General features: G+C 36.1%; 1 protein-coding gene across 1 annotated transcript in view; it reads right to left on the reverse strand.

The window, feature by feature from the left end:
- Positions 1 to 20385, reverse strand: part of CADM2 (cell adhesion molecule 2) — a 1272453-nt gene that overhangs the window by 121794 nt on the left and 1130274 nt on the right. The window contains exon 7 of the mRNA XM_010854843.1: positions 14700 to 14790. Coding sequence (XP_010853145.1) covers positions 14700 to 14790 — 91 coding nt within the window. The remainder of the gene's footprint in view (positions 1 to 14699; positions 14791 to 20385) is intronic.

A 20385-nucleotide genomic window follows, 5' to 3' on the forward strand; every position in this document is an offset into this window, starting at 1 on the left:
TAGGCTGACAAAGGTCCATCTAGTCAAAGCTATGGTTTTTCCAGTAGTCCTATATGGATGTGAGAGTTGGACCATAAAGAAATCTGAGTGCCAAAGAATTGATGCTTTTGGACTGTGGTGTTGGAGAAGACTCTTGAGAGTCCCTTGGACTGCAAAGAAATCTAACCAGTCAATCCTCAAGGAAATCAGTCCTGAATATTCATTGGAAGGACTGATGCTGAAGCTGAAGCTCCAATACTTTGACCACATGATGCAAAGAACCGGCTCATTGGAAAAACACTGATGCTGGGAAAGATTGAAGACAGGAGAAGGGGATGACAGAGAATGAAATGGTTGGATGATATCACCAACTTCATGGACATGAGTTTGAACAAGCTCTGGGAGTTGGTGGTGGACAGGGCAGCCTCGTGTTCTGCAGTCCATGGGGTCTCAGAGTCAGACACAACTGAGCAACTAAACAACTGAATGAAAAGAGAGGAGAAACTCTCTTCATAGAGTCTAATCTGTATCATAAGAACAATTCTAGTCCTAAATAGGAAAAAAAAATAACAATGCACGACCACCCAACTAATCAAATAAATGACAAACTAGCAAAACAAACCAGATTGGAAACAAACAGGTACAGCAGAAAGGAAAAGTTGATGATTTCATTTGTTATTTTGTTGTTTAGTCATAAGTCCTGTCTGACTCTTTGTGAACACATGGTCTGCATCTTGCCAGGCTCCTTTGTCCATGGAATTTTCCACCCATGAATATTAGGGTGGGTTGCCATTTCCTTTTCTAGGGTATCTTCCTGGCCCAAGGATTGAACCTGGGTCTCTTATGTCTCCTGCTTTGGCAAGACGATTCTTTATCACTGGAGCGCCATATAAGAAAAGCTAAATTCAGTGCTAGAAGAAAGTTAAGAAATGCATATTCATCCAGCAATAAGGGAATGAGAAATTGGAAATTCGATCTTAGGGCAGGATTGGAGTTTTTTTATAGAGAGATTGGAGCCAAGCAAGTGTCCAAGCTGAGGAAAGAACACAAAAGAGCAGATTTACCAGATACATTAGAATACTTTTATTTAGGAAATGAGAAAAGAGAGAATGAAATCCAGTATGTCTGAGAGAAGTCAAAAGAGACTGATGTCATAGGAATGAAAAAGAATTTCTTTAAATATTCATTGACCTACATACTTACATTTATATCACATCCAATATCTTGACCTCTCAGTTCCCCAAACTTCTCATTTCCAATAATCTTTTGTTAGCACTACTCAGCCATAACCCCGCACTAAACTTTGTTATTATCATTCCTTCACTTCCTTATATTTTTCAGTTTTTTCAATCTCGACCTCCCATCTTTTCAGCTCACTATTCAGCTCATCATCAAAGCCTCCAATCCTAACTACTGAGCCCACCATTTACCTTTATTTTCCGATCCCTTCCTAATTTTACCTCTGTCTTTCATTAGCATTATTATGCTATTAATACTTTTTTTCCTTTCCCATCCATGGTAGTTAACTGGTTATCAGCCCTAATGAACCCAACTTTTCTATCTTCTCTGTCAGAACATCTAAACTAATTGAAAAAAAAAAAAAAAGAATGAGAAGGTGAATGGCTTGTTTTAAAAATACTGTTCTTGAAATTATCATGGAAGAATGCACACGAAGAGCAATGAAAGGTGATTTTAAAGCAAAATAAATTTCATTACTGGGTCTTTGAGAATTTCATGACTAAAAAAATAGTTTTGTTTTTCTGATATGTGGAAATATGCCTCAAGAATTATCATAAATGACTAAAATATTATATCTACACATTTCGGCCTTTTCTAACTCTTTAACATAATATTTTAAATATTTATTTTTGCAAAATCTATATTTTGATACAGCTGGTATCATCAACTGTTAAGCTGGCTCTGTCCTAACATTTCAAATATTTAGGGCTGGAATAGTACAGTAAGCAAAGAGGGAAAAAAAATGGAAAAAAAATGACTTGAAATTACACAGTTAAAGAAAATTCTTTAACTGCTTCTCCTTAAAATACGTAAAATTCCATTGTACTTCTAGCTTGTTGAAGTTATCTGCATCTCATTTAATAAATATGTCCTTGTGTATTTGTGCATGTGTGAGAGAGAGAGAGAAAGAGTAAAAGGGTTCTGTAGCTTTCTTCTTCATTGGTCTCTACTCTCTTTTGATTTTAGACATCTCTGGGTGTGTTCTTCAATCTCTTGTTATATCCCTGCTATAACCCTTAATTCTTGCTCAGAATAAACATATTTCCCATAGTTGAAAAATTCTTTTCTATGAAAAGCAATTTTTCCCTTCTATTGCAGTTTGAGAATCCCAGTGATTCCTGTTGAAAGGCTCAACAACGAAGTCCCCTTTCAAAAATCATCATCGGTATTTCTGCCTGATAGGGTCAAAGGTGTTTAATGCGGTGACGAATGAAGTCGGTTTGAAGCAGAAAATCCAGCCTGCTTGTTTCATTAAATTGCAAGTTGAAAGTCTGATTCTGAATGTATCTACTCATGTAAATTCTGGAAATCAATGATTGTACTAGTATAGTGTCAAGTAGGAGGAGTATCATTACATTAAAGATTCAGTGTAGATGGGACAATATCATCAATGTTAACTTCATCATTAGACTTAAAATCTCAAGAGAAAATATAAAATGGATTTCTTCCATCCTGATTAATCTGAGCATATGATACTTATTTCTGATTTTTTAAGGTACTTCTTGCCTACAAGTTTAGAGGCTTGCAGTAGAAATAGAAAATAACCTATATGCAAGAGGTAAGTGCTCTTTAGACAACTTGAAAATAATGGCATTTTTTTAGAGTGCTTGTGAAATCCTGGACCACTTTTTACTGATAAGGTAGTGTTCACTAATAATTATTGTAACACTTTTGAGAAACAGAGAATTCACAGTATAAACTGTATAATTTCAGACAACTTGTGGCACAACAAATAAAAGATTATCCCCAGAAAAGATAAGATTGCTATGGTCCTAAAGAAGTGACAGATTTTAGCACTGAAGGAAAAATATTCAAAATTGTGATAAATGCTTAAGCTAATCTCTCAAGGACTTTGTGCTAAAGCAAAACAATTACCAATCCCTTATCTACACTTAACATTTTTTCCCCCGCTTTGGTAAACACAGAATATTAATTCCTGGTTAAAAGATCAAGAAATCTTGAGTAAACATTCATTCCTTCATCCAAACAATAATAAGCCCCTCTGTTTATGTATATTAAGCTTAAAATCACTATGATATTTAAAAAAAATATTTTCTTAAGAAAATAGTCAATGTCTTTGAAACTTAATCATTCCTAGAAACTTCCTTTGACTAAGACAGACTTTGGAACATTTTCATGTTGTTTAAATCAAGAACTTATGAGTCTGAGTTTCTCAGAATCTGTCACTTTCTCAATCTGTGTACAGTATAAAATCAATTTAATACCATATGAAATGTATCCGTAAGCATTCTATTCAGTCAGATGTGTGAAAATCATTCAGATTAAAGGGCATGTTGCAATGAGAGGGTCCTATTTTCCATATAAGAGTTACTTTACAATCCATTACTTTCACTACTATAAAATTGTGCTAATTAACCTTATAAGATCTAATACTTATGTTAAACACTGTGTCACCATTACAGAACTGCTTCTGCTCCATGACTTATTTCTTTGCTAATATTAAAACCAATGGTCTTGGAAAAGTAAAAGTGCACATCATTTATCTGGTAACTGGGGAATTAAATCCTCCATGTAAGTAAATGCTGGAGATAATTGAAATTTAAGATGAAAACATTTGCAAGTATATTTTAATCATTTGAATGAAATCCTTCTCAAAGGATGAAATTTTTCTGCATTATTAATCACAACATACTTAGTGCCATTCAGTTGGTTTTTTGGAGCTAAGATCTCTTCAGTTAGAACACACATTTGTGTGTACTGATAGTTTTATAGGAGCTAAAATGATCAGGATTTAGCTTGTTGTTTTCCTGAATGTCCCCAAGACCCAGTTTCACCACAGTTGGGGTTAACGTAACATTTTTCAAATCCTACAGGAAAAAATATATTTTACAACTTTACATGATGCATAAGCATACGTACAAGAAATAAAAGCTTGTTCTTTTCCTATTCTATTTCATTCATATTTTTCTGTAATAGCTTATGGAAAAAACCCAAACAAACTTTTTGGCCAGCCCAATATTATTTTTCCATTGTATTTTTGGCTTTTAAAAAGGATTTTTAGGCTTCCCTGGTGGCACAAGTGGTAAAGAATCCACCTGCCAATGCCGGAAACACAAGAGACATGAGTTCATTCCCGAGGTCGAGAAGATCCCCTAGAGTAGGAAATGGCAACCCACTCCAGTATTCTTGCCTGGAAAGTTCCATTGACAAAGAAGCCTGGCAGGCTACAATCCATGGGATTGCAAAGAGTCGGACATAATGCAATCCAGTTTTTAAATCTGAAGTATATTTAATTCACAATGTTCTGTTAGTTTCAAGTGTACGCCTGTCAGAATTTAAAACTGAGAGGTGGTGGTTAAAATGAATCTGATGACTCATGAATATGTCAGTATTTGAAACTTGGAATTTGTGACCCACTGTGAGTTCCTATGGTCTCTAGGTCTTTTTGTGCCTGTGCGCAGTATGTAATATACTCAGTTGCTCAGTCATGTCTCTGCAACCCCATGGACTGTAGCCCACCAGGCTCTTCTGTCCCTGCAACCCTCATTTTTTGCATCTCCTGCATTGGCAGGTGGATTTTTTACCACTAGAGGCACCTGGGAAAGCCCCTTTGTCCCTAAACTGGAAAGCTATTATCATTTTAATCTTGTTTCTTTGTGGTCACCTCTCTATGTTCATCTGTGTACTGTAATTTTGAGTGGTGGTGCTGAAGTCCATCACAGCTCACCATTTTAGGAAAATCTGCTGATCATAAGTCACAAGAGTCTATCCTTTTCTCTTGCCTTTTTTATTTTGTCTCTCTCTCTCCTTTCCTTAAAATTTCCCAGAGATTTCTGGTATTTTGTATGTGAAAGAGTTCAGCTTTCAAAGCTATCAACAATCACTGACAGATTCTCCTCATTCTAATTGGAGGCATCTATACATGTTCATATTTTCTACAGTTTGGGAACTTGCTGTTTAAATTTTTTTCAAACTTTGAACTTCAGAGGTTCCTGAATGATTAAAGTTATATTTAGAAAAGTGAGTCACTATATACCATACTGTGTTAAAACACATATACAGCAAGAAAATTTCTTTAGGTCATTCAAATAAATGGCTTTTAACAGTATAAAAATTTTCTCAGTTGCACCATTAATTGAAATAATACTAAATATATTCAGTGATTCTGAGTTAATTCACATTTTGTTCTCTACATTTATTTGCAAAAATTATAGCCAAGAGATTTACCACAAGCACAAAGTAATGCACTTCAGAGTAAGCTAACTGGTGATCACCAGAAGGATATTACTAATAACTCTAGCTGTATGACACAAATAATATTATGGGGGGAAATGCAAAAAGAAAAAGCAATTCTTATTGAATGGGACTTGTTGAGTAATGGGTTAACATGCTTTTTAATCAAGGATGAAGTGTAATATTTCAACTTTTATACATTAAGAGTGATTTTCTACATTTTTTCTACAATTACCATTTTGATGACTGTTTTATATAAACACAAAGGCAGAGTTTACAGAGCTTTAAATAAAGGGTAAAATGCTTAGATGCAATCTCATAATTAATACATCAAAAAAACAGATTTTAAAGTCCATGAGCTCAAAAATCTAACCAAGTAAATGATGACATCACTCCACAATGTGGTCTTAAAAGTAGTGAGGATGCTTTAGTGTTGGAGTTTTCCACTGAACATTTACATAATCCCTCAAAATAATTGGGTTTTTGTTGCAAGAAAATTGCTTACCTGGAAATGTTCAAAAGTACATTTCCTCTATGGATCTATAATCATGATTCTGCAGCTCTTGTGCGACTTTCATGAGACATAGGCTCATTTAATTGAAAATGATTGAGTGCCCAGCACACCACAGATGCCCAGCCTAAATAACAGCAGTGGAGATTACCAGGAGTCAGCTTCTTATTTCAAAAACAAAACCAAATATATTCGGTCTCATTTCCAAGATAACCACTTGTGTGTTTCCAGAGTGTCAATGTGTGATTAAATTTTGAAGCCATGAGATGGAAGCAAAAGACCATATGGGCCTCAGAAAAGTAACTCATATGAAAAGGACAGCACATGGATATATATATTTTTTTAAATTATGAGCACTTAGAACTAATTACCCAGTATTATTCCTTTAAAACACTTTAGAAAAAAACTGATTATACTGCCTTTAATTTTTAATTAATTAATTGAGACAAGTTTATATCTCTCTAGACATCAGGACACAAAGTGGGGGAAAAAAAAACGATTTAAGTGCTCTGTAACATTTATCACTGAAGGGCTGACTTTGTGAGAGTTTATAGATGAGTTCCTCGTTATGTTTATTCCACCAATTATTTTGGTGACATATTAAGCATTGCTTTTAGCAAGACTCACTTTGGGGGAGTGTTCTCTTTGAGCTTCCTGCTTATTATAGTCAACCCCTGAGGCTGTGCATTGTAGTCCAATACATTGGTATTATGTTTGCATTGGTATTGTTTTGTAGTTACGATGTGCAGGCCTAATCATCTCAAATATATAAAATTAAGAGCGTAATATAGTTAGCTTTTTAAAAACAAACATATTTGATAATGGACTTATTATGTACATAATCATAAAATCTAGGCAGAACTATTTAGATATATGTAGAAATTCTTTATATAATATTTGGATATGGCAATGCAGGTTTCATTCATAACTGATAATCTTCCGTAATTAACTAAAACATAGGCATTCCTAAAGTTTATAAGAACTTTCTCATTCTTGTCAACTTCACTGGGTTATCCTGAAAAGCCAGCATGACAGAAGTGAAAATACTGTGAAAATAAGAAAATGTAACCATCAGTGATGTTAAAATTTTTTAAAGTATTTTTGTAATCCCCATTCTATCATTTATTTACTGTGTGACTAGCAAAAGTCATATAACCTCCACAAGGCTCACTGTCCTTATCTATAAAATGAAAACAGTCTAAGGGTCTTTGTAAATCTTTTACAACAGGATAATTTTGTGGTTAAAATAAGACTAGCATAAGGGAACTGGGAAACATGCTAGAACGAGGCTTTATACATCGCAAACCCTGGATTATCAACCTCTCATGAACCATGTCATTCGCATAGTCTTGGTTTCTTAAAACCTTCCAGATCTCTTCTTTAGCTTTCTCTCAAACTAGCTAACTGGTTAATCTCTTTCATCCCAGCTGAACTTCTTCATAGCATAGACTTTTCCACTTTGGGGAACCAGAACTCATTCTCTACCCATTCTAGTCCTTTCCAATTTTTCTAAGTGTTTTTTCTGCCATAACAGTATGGAGGGGCTATTCCTGTGTCCCAGGACTTTCTCATTTCTAGCCACATTTTACTCCTTAACAACTATCCATGCCTCTGTCTTTCTTCTCTATAGCTCATTATTATTATCATTATTACTATTATTAAACCTCAACAAAACTGCCATGCTGCCTGCCAGTTTTGCCATGACTTTAGTTTGGATTCCTTTGCTGTTCAAACCATGCTTTGAAAAGTCACAGATCATCATCCTAGAATGTGTTTATTCTGTTTATTACTTTGAATTTCAGAACCATGGAAGAAGTGTGAGATAATAACTCTGTTCCCAGGGTTGCCATAGTAGCCCAGTATCAGCATATGTATTAAATACATAATTAAGACTTCTAAGTTTAAAAGTTGATGAGGTACACTATGCATTTTTTGACAAAATAATAACTTCTCATCCTCATGGCTATTACTTATTATGAAATTACTTGGAGGCAGAAAGTGCTTTAAATATGAAAATATATGTGCAATTTGTTTATAAGGTTTTGTTTTCTAATTTTAGAGAATAAAAAATATTTGGTATATTTACATTGGCAAACTATGGGCTTTGGGGTAAAAATGATAGGTTTATACAGATTCACTGTAATAAATGTACCACTGCCATGAGGGATGTCAATAATAGGACAGGTTGTCCATGAGTGGGGATGAAGGTCACATGGGAAATCTGCACTTGCCACTCAATTTCACTGTGAACCTAAAAAGTAAAGTTTATTAACTAAAAAAAATTGATTTGATTATGTGACTTTTTCAAGACCATTCTGGCCACAGATATCTACAGATTTATAATTCACAGTTACTTCTATTTCTCTTTCTACCACTCACACAGCTTTTTCTGCCCCAGAGCATGATAACTTAGGCATTATATCTGAACATAAACATAGACCTAGATGATTATTTAGTAGGCTTTCTATAGGACAGATGGAAGGAGAGAGACAATTATTGTGTATTCAACATCTATTAGGCATTAGGTCAAATCATATTAAATTGTTATCACTATAGATCATATTCTTTTTCTCAAAATTTGGGAAAGGAAAATCAAAATGGAGCTTGTATTGCTGACAGCTCCCTAAAGTGGAGCCAGGAGGCTATTAAGAAGTGTGGCTTTTACGTATCTCAGCCTGAATGGGATCTAACCTTTTGATCTGTTATTGTCCTAGTTAATGTATACAGATCATCAGCTAGAAACTCAGGATAATTATTGGATCCATATCCTAAAATAATTTGAAGCAGCCTATCTACTTATTCAACTATCCTAAAATAATACATGTTTAAGTACAAATATTTCCTGATTCACGTCAGAATCAATTAGAATTCTCACCAGGCAACTTTTAACAGCCTCGTGGCTTTTTGGCTTTAGAAGCCCCTGATTCTTTCTCTTCACCTGAACATTCTTTTGGTTTAACCATAATCTCTGTCTACTGAATTGCAATTTCTAAGATCCCAAATAAACTATTTTATTATTTGCAGCCTTCTGCACTGTTTTTCAGGAGACAAATTCAAATTTTGTTCTGTTTTGGGGTAGAACATTTCATTTTGCATAAATTGCTTTCTTTAACTCCTGGTTGTTTTCCTCATTTCTTTGGGCTGTGATTGGATTATGTGACAGGAAATAATCTGTGATTTGTAAAAAGGTACATATTAGACTGAAGAAAAAAAAAACAGATGATATAAAACTGTTTTGCCTTAATGTACATCACATTTTAAAATCTCTGTTATGCTAGCAGGACAATGCACCAGTACATTCTTAACAGATTCCTTCTTAACTTCTAGATCATTTTGAAAATGGATGTGTTCCTCTAAGCTTTCCCCTAAAACACCTCACTGTAACATGTGATTTGTCTTCTTAAGGATTAAAATCTTTCCTCTTGTACAAAACAGCAATGGTACATGCAATGCAATTACATATACTACAGTCATACCAAGAACATAAAAAATCATGGTTACCAGAGGTAAAACAATAAATACAACATAAACAGAATGCTGGAGATATGGAAAAATTGATCAATACTTATCATTATTTTCTTTTATAGAATAAATACCAAATATACATTTATTTGGCTTACTTATTAGAGTGTTTTAGACATTTGATTAAAATGAATGATAATTCTTTAGCTATAGCATGTAGAGGGCAACCCCACACCATTTAAAGTCATAATTTTAATATAATATAACAGCTTTTTTTCCACCTTTACTTCTATAAATGGAGAACAGTGCTGCCTGAAAGCTGTCTGGGAATTCAGCCAAAGAAAGAAGAGGTTGCAAAAACTCTAGGGACTTGAAAGAAAAGTAGCTGGCATTAGCTTGGTCCTCACTTTAAAATTAAAATAAAAGACAGACATGTACAGTAATCTCTCTTTTAAAGAAAGAATAGAATGCCTCTATAGTAATGTCAAGTGGAACAATTTGATCCTGGCCCAAGTTATGCAGCTGTTCCACAGGAAAATAGCAAAGGCTTCAGTCCAAAGCAGGCAAATAAGGCATGATTGTTCATAAACAGTCACTGGGGCCCTCACATTTAGAACAAAGAAAACAGCATTAACATACAGGAGGCCAGGTTAGGAACATGAGTCTCAGTATGAGTCGCACCATCGTTTTGTGACTTATACAAAAAGCAATGTTGTGTTTTTTGTCTATCAACTTGCTTAATAGCCATTAATTGATTCATTCTTTAGGAAATCATATATTGGTCAAATATTTTTAAGAAACAATAAAGATTTGTTCATGGGTTAAAGAAATTATTGAAGTCAGCAACAAAATGTGAAGAAATCATAGATTTATTATCCATTCCTGATTCTCACCTGCTCATTAAAGGGAGATCAGTTAAATGGTAATAATAACAGAAATTAGGTACTTCAGGAGTCAATTAGAAGCTTTAGAAGCTAAGGCACAACGTTGCTTCTCAGTGAATCCAAAATAACAGAATGAGGAATCAGGTGTAATGGAGAACTTTGTGATTAACAGAATAAAATAGGAAATTCTAACCTGACTCTTGGGTAAATGTGATATTACAACTTCATTTTTACTCATACTCTTTACAGGCTCTTTCGATCCTATCTTAAAATATGAAAGCCTCTCTACTATTATTTTTTTTCTTTTAATTTTATTTTATAAAGTCTACTATTATTTTTATTTTAAAACTTCTGTTTGATGCGGCGTTCTCCTCTCAGCCCTTTTCAATTTTCATGATTCGTTTTCTAAAATGGGTTGTCTTCTCATTTTCTTTGCCTTCCCATCACCTAACTCCCTGATTGTTGTTGTTACTGTTCTGTCACTAAGTTGTATCTGTCTCTATGTGACCCCATGGGCTGCAACACACCAGGCTCCTCTGTTTTCATGATCTTCCGCAGTTTGCTCAGATTCATTACAACTGAGTTAGTAATGCTAGCTAACCATCTAATCCTGTGCTGCCCCCTCCTCCTCTTGCCTTCAGTCTTTCCCAGCATCAGAATATTTTCCTGTGAGTCAGCTCTTCACATCAGGTGGCCACAGTTTTGGAGCTTCAGCAACAATCCTTCCAGTAAATATTCAGAGTTGGTTTCCTTTAGGATTGACTGGTTTGATCTCCTTGCAGTCCTAGGGACTCTCAAGAGTCTTCTCCAGCACCACAATTCTAAAGCATCAGTTCTTCTTTGGCACTTAGCCTTCTTTATGGTCCAGATCTTAAATACATACGTAACTACTTGAAAAACCATAGTTTTGACTATAATAACTCCCTGATTAATCCATTTCAGTTTGCTTTCTGTTCTATTTGCTCTAGTGAGACTTGTTTTCTTCATAATCAGAAATAGTATTCTCTTGTTTCTTTTGGTCCTATCTGCCTCATCTGGCATTGTTGGAGATGGAGTGTAAACTAGAGAGGCTAGCAATGGGACTGTCTGTAAAGATGCTAATGTCTTCATTTGTTGGAAATGATAGTTACTTTGAAAATGCAGAAGGGTGGATTTTAACATAATTAGGACCCAAGAGAAGTAGTGGTCTAAAGGCAAAAAGGAGTCAGAGAATTTGGCTGTATCTTTAATGTCAATGGCCTGAAGGTCTGCAAGGAAAGAAGATGGTAAAAAGAGAGTGGGAATAAGAATATAATACAAGTGAATAAGTCAATGTACTTTACTTTTGGACCATAGCATATAGAATAAAACAGTATGATCTATAATGATAAAGACTGAATATAATAATCATTTTAACCCATATGGAGCTTAGGAGCTAATTGCTCAGAAGATACTATGCTAATTAGATAATTTTTTATATGACTGTAAACTACGCTAGAAATGGTCAGCTTGGTAGGAATTTGGCAAGTTTCCAGAATGGGCACAAATACAGAGGAAAGCCTGATACAAAAAAAAAAAAATAGCAACAGTGAAATGTGTCTTGAGATGAGCCAGTTCTTCACCTTCAAGCATCCAGAGCTTCAACGTCAGTGCTGCTCATTATTGTAGGGCTGATCCTAATTTTTCAAAAGTGACTTTGACTAACATAAGTGACAATTTAGACTCAGAAATTGAAGTAGCAGAAAATAACTGAAGAAATGTAATCTTTGGGCAATGATTGAACTAAGTTTAAATCCTGACTCATCCATTTAAAATCTGGATGGATTGGGAAAATTGGTTAACACTGAGCTTTAGTTTTCCTTTCTGTAAAATGAGAAGCCTTCTTATTTCCATTAGTGATAGCAAAGTGATTAATCAGGATCTTTCTGAGAAAGATGACATTTTCTATTTCTTAAAATTCTGGGGCCTTTTTATTTTTAAATAAAATAAATATATGAGATTATTGTTTTTCATTAATCTGCAGTATAAAGGATTATTGCATATCTAAGCTTATTTCCAGATAACTGAAACAGAGACCCACAATACGGTACTTTTATTTAACCATATCTGAGCTGAGGAAAATGGATTACTTACGTAGCTAACTACATAGATCACAACATAAGTATTCACCAAAAAGAAAAAAAAAGATAGTGAAAGTGGATATAGAATTAAAGAGAAAATCATTGACAGGTAACTAGATGCTATTTGAGCTGGACTGTATTAATTCCCAAGCATTCTATATACTATACTTCCCATCTTCACCTCATTTAATTGCATAAGTTGTACACATATTCTACATGTACACATATGTACTTTGGGGCAGAACTATGGAGAGAAGGTAAAAGTCAAATTCCTTTGATATGACCTGATCTTGATCATGTTTCTTTATCATATCTCCAAATGCTGACCTCTGAGGTTACAGGAGAAACAGAAGCAAAAGAGAGAGACAGGGAGAAGGGAAGAGGGAGAGACAGGAAAAAATAATCAAAAGGAACAAGAGAGGAAATGGAAGGAAAAGTTAGGAAAGAAGCTCTGGTATGAGAAATACAGAATTGGGAGTAAAGAAATTGGATTTCATTATGTCTAAAGCAGACGAGAGTTGATTACACTTCTTTCTTAGTTAAAGTACTGAGTGATTAAGTGAAAGTCACAGTCAAGTCCAACCCTTATAGTCCATGGAATTCTCCAGGCCAGAATACTGGAGTGGGTAACCTTCCCCTTCTCCAGGGGATCATCACAACCCAGGGATCAAACCCAGGTCTCCTGCATTGCAGGCGGATTCTTCACCAACTGAGCTATGAGGGAAGCCCCTAAAGTACTGAACTTATAGCTAAAAGCCCTGCTGTAACTGTAATACTGAAATGCAGTCACATTTAGATAGTATGCTATCTAAAGTGACTTTTAGTTGAAATAGTTGTTAGTTGAAAAGTATTTTCTATAAGCAATTTAAGCTTATCAGTGGAAGGAACTGTGAAAGAGAAATGCACATGACATAGAGAGTAAAGCTACTTTGAAAAAAATTCCTCCCTTTCAAGGCCTAAAATGCCTTAAATGTTTCTTGAAAGAAAAAATAGATAAGTTTGCAAAATGCTCTTTAAGTCAGTATATTTTTAATCTTTAGAAAATAATACTGGAAGAGAGAACAGTTCTAAAATATTAATTCTGTGACAACAAAAGCATGAATTCACATAGTGTGTTAAAAAGTATAAGACAATAAAATACAGGAAGCTGAAATTTCAGGCTTCTGTATTAAAATTACTTTAGAAAAGTTCCACATGTGTTACTATGAAATCTACACTTAAATATAAATGTTATTAGAAACAAATTTTTAGTAAATAAGTTTGATTTTCACAAAAACTATCCCATACAGTTATATATGTTTCTTGTTGTTGTTTAGTTGCTAAGTTGTTTCTGACTCTTTGAGAGCTCATGGACGGTAGCCTGCTAGGCTTCTCTGCCCATGGGATTTCCCAGGCAAGAACCCTGGAGTGGTTAGCCGTTTCCTTCTCCAAGGGATCTTTCTGAATCAGTGATGGAACCAGCATCTCCTGTATTGGCAGGTGGATTCTTTACCACCTGGAAAGCCTATAGTTATATACAGAGAACAATTAAATTACTCCTATTAAAATTTAAACAGAAATGCAAATCAATGGAAATATCTTAAAATATCAAACAAATGACTTCCAGTTCCAAGTAGAGTGTTACCATAGAGTGATCAAAGCACTTTCCAAAGAAATAATCCTTATTTGATATTCCATACTTGAATTTTCTATTAATATATTTTCTATTGATATATTTCCAAGAGTTAACTGTTTATAAACATGAATGTCAAACATAAAATTTTAGAGTCAAAGTGATGTTAGAACTCATTATTCTAACAATGAAATCTCTTTTTAATTGAAAATGTTCAGTCTGTGACCCTTTCATTCACATTACCTCCAATTATAACACATCAACAAATTATGTCTCATGGGGTTACATTAAAAGTGTAGATTTGATTTCTCTTATGAAAATGATTTTCCATGTAACTAAAACATGGACATATTTTGAGGATTCAATATTTTCAGAGCTTTTCATGAGAGAATTAAGTTCAGCATATGTAACTTCTATCAATCTGGTGATGTAAAAACAGTGATTGATGAAGTCTAAACTCCTTTCAAGTTGAAATAGTGGGGAAAAAAAGGAGAAAGAAATCTCAGTTGGAAATCTTCCCAGAAATTTCAATAAATGATAAAATACAAGACCAATCTTCCACAGACACTTAATGAACACATGGTTCAGGCGGCTTTCTTTTCTGAGATCATTTTGCCCAGCAAAAAAAGACACAAATTGTGGATTTCTGCAGTTAAAGCCTGCAATCAAAGAAAGATAGAATAAAAAGTAAAAAAATTATTGCTCATTATATCACTTACAGTGGTTTTCCTTTGGATTCACAAGTCAAAATTAAAGGCTGTCCTTCTTGTGGAAAAGGAGTAGATGGTATAATCTTAACTGATGGTGTATCTAGAAAAAAAAAGGAATATTAAGAAAGGTCATTAAACACATGTAAAGCTATATATTTAATAACTGTACATCAGGGTGTATGTTCAAGCCATTTCTTATAATTGTATATATTTATAAAAGGTCTCTTGGTGAAACAGGGTTTGAAGTTTAAGAAGCTACCATCCTGTCCAGGAAAAGCTTACAAAAATATCTGAGTATCTTATGAAGACCACTGCTGTATTATTTCTGAAATCCGAATTTAAAAGTGAAATTGCAAAATAGTTCAGATGAATATCAAGCATTTCATGCAATTGTTTCTTCAACTATTATAGATGGCTATGAATACTATTATTATGGACTGAATGCATTTATGTGCATTTGAATAACAACACTCTCATTGTTGCAGGAGTACCAAGGACTCACAATAAGAAACCCTAAAAGAACTTGAGACCACTATCTCACAAGAATTATGCAGAATCTTTTTGAAAATGCAGTGATGCAGCCCTTACCACACACTGTTTGCTTTAAAGTACAGTTAGTAAATTATCTGAAATACTTATTTAAAACATTAATAAAAATTAAAATTTTGTTGTATATGCTATAACATAATTGTTAGAAAGTTATTTCCATTTAACAATAAAATCATCCTTGGTGGAAGAAGATACAAAAATACCTTGAGACTTTATATTTATAACTTTTACGTCATGTCAGTCATTTCAGTCGCTCAGTAGTGTCTGACTCTTAGTGACCACATGGACTGCAGCATGCCAGCCTTCCCTGTCCATCATCAACTCTCAGAGCTTGTTCAAACTTATACCCACTGAGTTATGTCATGTAATGTCCTTTAATCAATCAGTCACTGTTTTTACATCATAATTACATTATGGAATCAATCAGGCTCATTCCTTTATGAGACATTGCTGGCCCTAGCTTTGTGTGGCTCCCAGTCAGCATGGAACTCTCTCCTTTTGTTTCCATATTCTCAACAATAAACAAAATAAGCTATGAATGCTCCATGGAGTCACAGCTATTCTCACCCTTCCCTTAGTTGTGAACTATCCTTAGGTTATATCCATACTCTGACTTTGATGGCAATTAAATAAGTATCAATCAATTGGGTACTTTTTAGGTTATTTATCTTATTCGGGAAAGTATTATTCAGATTTGCCCTTAGAGAACAACGAACTGAAATTATAAAAAGAAAGAGGAAAGTGAAAGAGGAGAGTGAAAAAGCTGACTTAAAACTCAACATTCAAAAAACTAAGAACATGGCATCTGGTCCCATCACTCCTTGGCAAATAAATGGAGAAACAATGGAAACAGTGATAGACTTTATTTTCTTGGGTTCCAAAATCACTGCAGATGGTGACTGCAGCCATGAAATTAAAAAATGCTTGCTTCTTGGAAGAAAAACTATGACCAACCTGGACAGTATACTAAAAAGCAGAGACATTACAGACAAAGGTCCATCTAGTCAAGGCTATGGCTTTTCCAGTGGTCATGTATGGATGCGAGAGTTGGACCATAAAGAAAGCTGAGCGCTGAAGAATTGATGCTTTGAACTGTGGTGTTGGAGAAGACTCTTGAGAGTCCCTTGGATTGCAAGGAGATCCAATCAGTCCATCCTAAAGGAAATCAGTCCTGAGCATTCATTGAAAGCATTGACACTGAAGCTGAAACTCAAATACTTTGGCCACCTGATGCGAAGAGCTGATTCATTTGAAAAGACCCTGATGCCTGTGAAAGATTGGAGGCAGGAGAAGAAAGGGACAGCAGAGGATGAGATGGTTGGATGGCATCACCAACTTGATGGACATGAGTTTGAGTAAGCTCTGGGAGTTGGTGATGGACAGGGAAGCCTGGCGTTCTGCAGCGCATGGGGTCACAAAGAGTCGGACATGACTGAGTGACTGAATTGATCTGATCTCATCCTCTGTTTTCCCCTTCTCCTTTTCCTTCTGCCTTGAATCCTTCCCAGCATCGGGGTCTTTTCTAATGAGTCAACTCTTCACATCAGGTGGCCAAAATACTGGAGCTTCAGCTTCATCATCAATCCTTCCAAAAATATTCAGGATTGATTTCCTTTAGGATTAATAGATTTGATTTTCTTGCAGTCCAGGGGACTCTCAAGAGTCTTCTCCAACACCACAGTACAAAAACATAACTTCTTTGGTGCTCAGCCTTCTTTATTGTCAACATTCAAATCAATACATGACTACTAGAAAAACCATAGCTTTGACTAAAAGACCTTTGTTGGCAAAGTGTACCTCTGTGTGTATCTGTGATGATTAATTTTACATATCTACTTGACTGTCCCATGGTGTATCCAGATATTTGACCAAACATTCATTATTCTGAGTGTTCTACTGAGTGTTTTGGGAAGCAATTAACATTTCAATCAGTAGACTGAGTAAAGCAGATTTCTGTCCATAATATGGGTGAAGTTTATCTGATGAAATTAAGGCCTGAATAGAACAAAGAGTCTATTGTTGTTCAGTCGCTTAGTTAGGTCTGGCACTTTGTGACCCTCATGGACTGCACCACATCAGGCTTTCCTGTCCTCCACTATCTCCCAGAGTTGGCTCAAAGTTACATCCACTGGATTGAGTCCATGATGCCACCCAAATATCTCATCCTCTGTTGCCTGCTTCTCCTCTTGCTCTCAATCTTTTCCAGAATCAAGGTCTTTTCCAATGAGTCAGCTCTTCACAAAGTATTTGGCCACCACATACTTTGGTGGCAAAAGTACTGGAGTTTCAACTTTAGCATCAGTCCTTCCAATGAATATTCATGATTGATTTCCTTTAGGATTAACTGGTTTGATCTCCTTACATTCCACGAGACTCTCAACAGTCTTCTCTAGCACCACAATTCAAAAGCATCAATTTTTCAGTGCTCAGCCTTCTTTATGGTCCAACTCTCACATCTGTACATGACTGATAGGAAAACCATAGCTTTTACTAGATAGACCTTTGTCAGCACAGTAATATCTCTGCTTTTGAATATGCTGTCTAGGTTGGTAATAGCTTTTCTTCCAAGGAGCAAGCATCTTTTAAATTCCTGGCTACAGTCACTAACTACAGTGATTTTGGAGCCCAAGAAAATAAAGTCTTTCACTGTTTCCATTGCTTCCCCATCTATTTGCCATGAAGTGATGGAACTGGATGCCATTATCTTATTTCTTTAAATGATGAGGTTTAAGGCTGACCCTCCCACAAATAGGAGAGAATTCTTCCTGACAGCATTTGAGCTTGCACATCAGTCTTTTTCTTTCTGCAGATCAAGGAAATAGCTGCTCTTCCTGGGACTTGAGCCTACCGACTCTCAGACTAGAACTATAGCATCATCTCTTCTGGTTTCTCTAGACCTTTGGACTCACACTGGAATTGAGGCAGGAGATAGGTGGGATCCAGGCAGAACAGTTTCTCCCTTGTGGACAGAAATCCATAATAGCAGAAACTCTATAAACGCAGGATGATGGAGGAGGCTGGGCCCTGCCTAAGTAGAAGAAAAAAGACCATATATTTCTCATTCTCAAAGCCAAGGTGACCCATGACTATATAAGTGCAGAAAAGCTCCTTGGAGGTCAAAAAGGGAGGAGGTATCACCTCATAGCGATGTCAACTACCCATAAGCCTCTTCATTACAATCCATCTTGGCTAAGAGAGGAGCATCCATAAATGGGAGGTTCCTAAGATACACCAAATGCAGACTCACAACCAGGCAAATCAAAATGACTGGAAAAGGAAACCCAGAAAAAAAGGCCCCATAAAGTGACTGAAACCACCATGAGGGCACAACTGTCTCTCTGAGTCCACCATGTGTCTATCCACACAGCTGTACTCTTTTTCCTCCTAATAAATATTGCACTTATTTCACTACTTTTCCTCTTCTTGGAAATTATTTTTTCTGCTAAGTCAAAGGGTCAGGGCCTTATCACTGACTACTAGTCTATTGGCTAGGGTTCTGTGCTCTTATCATTGTGACCCAACCTCAATACCTGGCTGGGAACTGAAGCCCTTCTTCAAGCCACTGCATGCCAAGGCCACCCCAAATCAGAACTAAGTCATCAGCTCTTCTGGGTCTCTAAATCACCAATTCAACCTACACCTCTCAGAATGTGTACTGTTTCTCTGTAGAATCCTGACAAATATAAAATCCTTATAAACATACCCTGAGATATTTCTTTTATGAGGAGTGACCTCAGGAGGATTGGAAAGACAAGAATAGAAGGAAGTAGATCAAGCATGTATTATTGAGCCGACTACACCATAGGCACTTGGCATTCAGTCCTGCTGTGGAACTCAGACAGATTTGGGCATTCTGCAAAGTCATTCCACTTGATGGATAATGGAGAGGAGTATTTAGCGAATATTGACCAATACTCATTAGAGATTGCTTGAGGATTTCTGGGGGTGTTATTTTCCTGGCACCCCTGGTCTACTCAGTGCACCAGAATGGTGTGTATCAAAAGGATATGAGTGTCCCCCCAGCATCTTCCTCTGTGAGGTAAAATACATAGTAGCAAGGAGCTGCTAGAAAAGAGGAAAACAGAATACAATTTCATTTCTCTTAATTCTAAGTAGTTTATCAGAGGCACTTCTCCGGTAGCTCAGCTGGCAAAGAATCTTCCTGCAATGCAGGAGACCCTGGGTCAATTTCTGGGTTGGGAAGATCCCCTGGAGAAGCTACCCAACCAGTATTCTGGGGCTTCCTTGGTGGCTCAGATGGTAAAGAATCCACCTGCAATGTGGGAGACCTCAGTTCAATGCCTGATTTGGGAAGATCCCCTGGAGGAGGGCAAGGCAACCTACTCTAGTATTCTTGTCTGGAGAATCCCCATGGACAGAGGAGCCTGGCGGACTACAGTCCATGCAGTCCCAAAGATTCGGACATGACTAAGCACAGCACAGTTTATTAGAGGTGAGAATTTGTACAACATACACACAATAAACTGTGGAAATTCTGAAAGAGATGGGAATACCAGACCACCTGACCTGCCTCTTGAGAAGCCTATACGCAGGTCAGGAAGCAACAGTTAGAACTGGACATGGAACAGACTGGTTCCGAATAGGAAAAGAAGTACGTCAAGGCTGTATATTGTCACCCTGCTTATTTAACTTATATGCAGAGTACATCATGAGAAACGCTGGGCTGGAAGAAACACAAGCTGGAATCAAGACTGTTGGGAGAAATATCAATAACCTCAGATATGCAGATGACACCACCCTTATGGCAGAAAGTGAAGAGGAACTCAAAAGCCTCTTGATGAAAGTGAAAGAGGAGAGTGAAAAAGTTGGCTTAAAGCTCAACATTCAGAAAACTAAGATCATGGGCATCCGGTCCTATCACTTCATGGGAAATAGATGGGGAAACAGTGGAAACAGTATCAGATTTTATTTTTGGGGGCTCCAAAATCCCTGCAGATGGTGATTACAGCCATGGAATTAAAAGACGCTTACTCCTTGGAAGGAAAGTTATGACCAACCTAGACAGCATATTCAAAAGCAGAGACATTACTTTGCCAACAAAGGTCCGTCTAGTCAAGGCTATGGTTTTTCCAGTAGTCATGTATGGATGTGAGAGGTGGACTGTGAAGAAGGCTGAGCGCCAAGA

Source organism: Bison bison, unplaced genomic scaffold (assembly GCF_000754665.1).
Source record: "Bison bison bison isolate TAMUID 2011002044 unplaced genomic scaffold, Bison_UMD1.0 scf7180017864351, whole genome shotgun sequence".
Classification (NCBI taxonomy): Eukaryota; Metazoa; Chordata; class Mammalia; order Artiodactyla; family Bovidae; genus Bison; species Bison bison.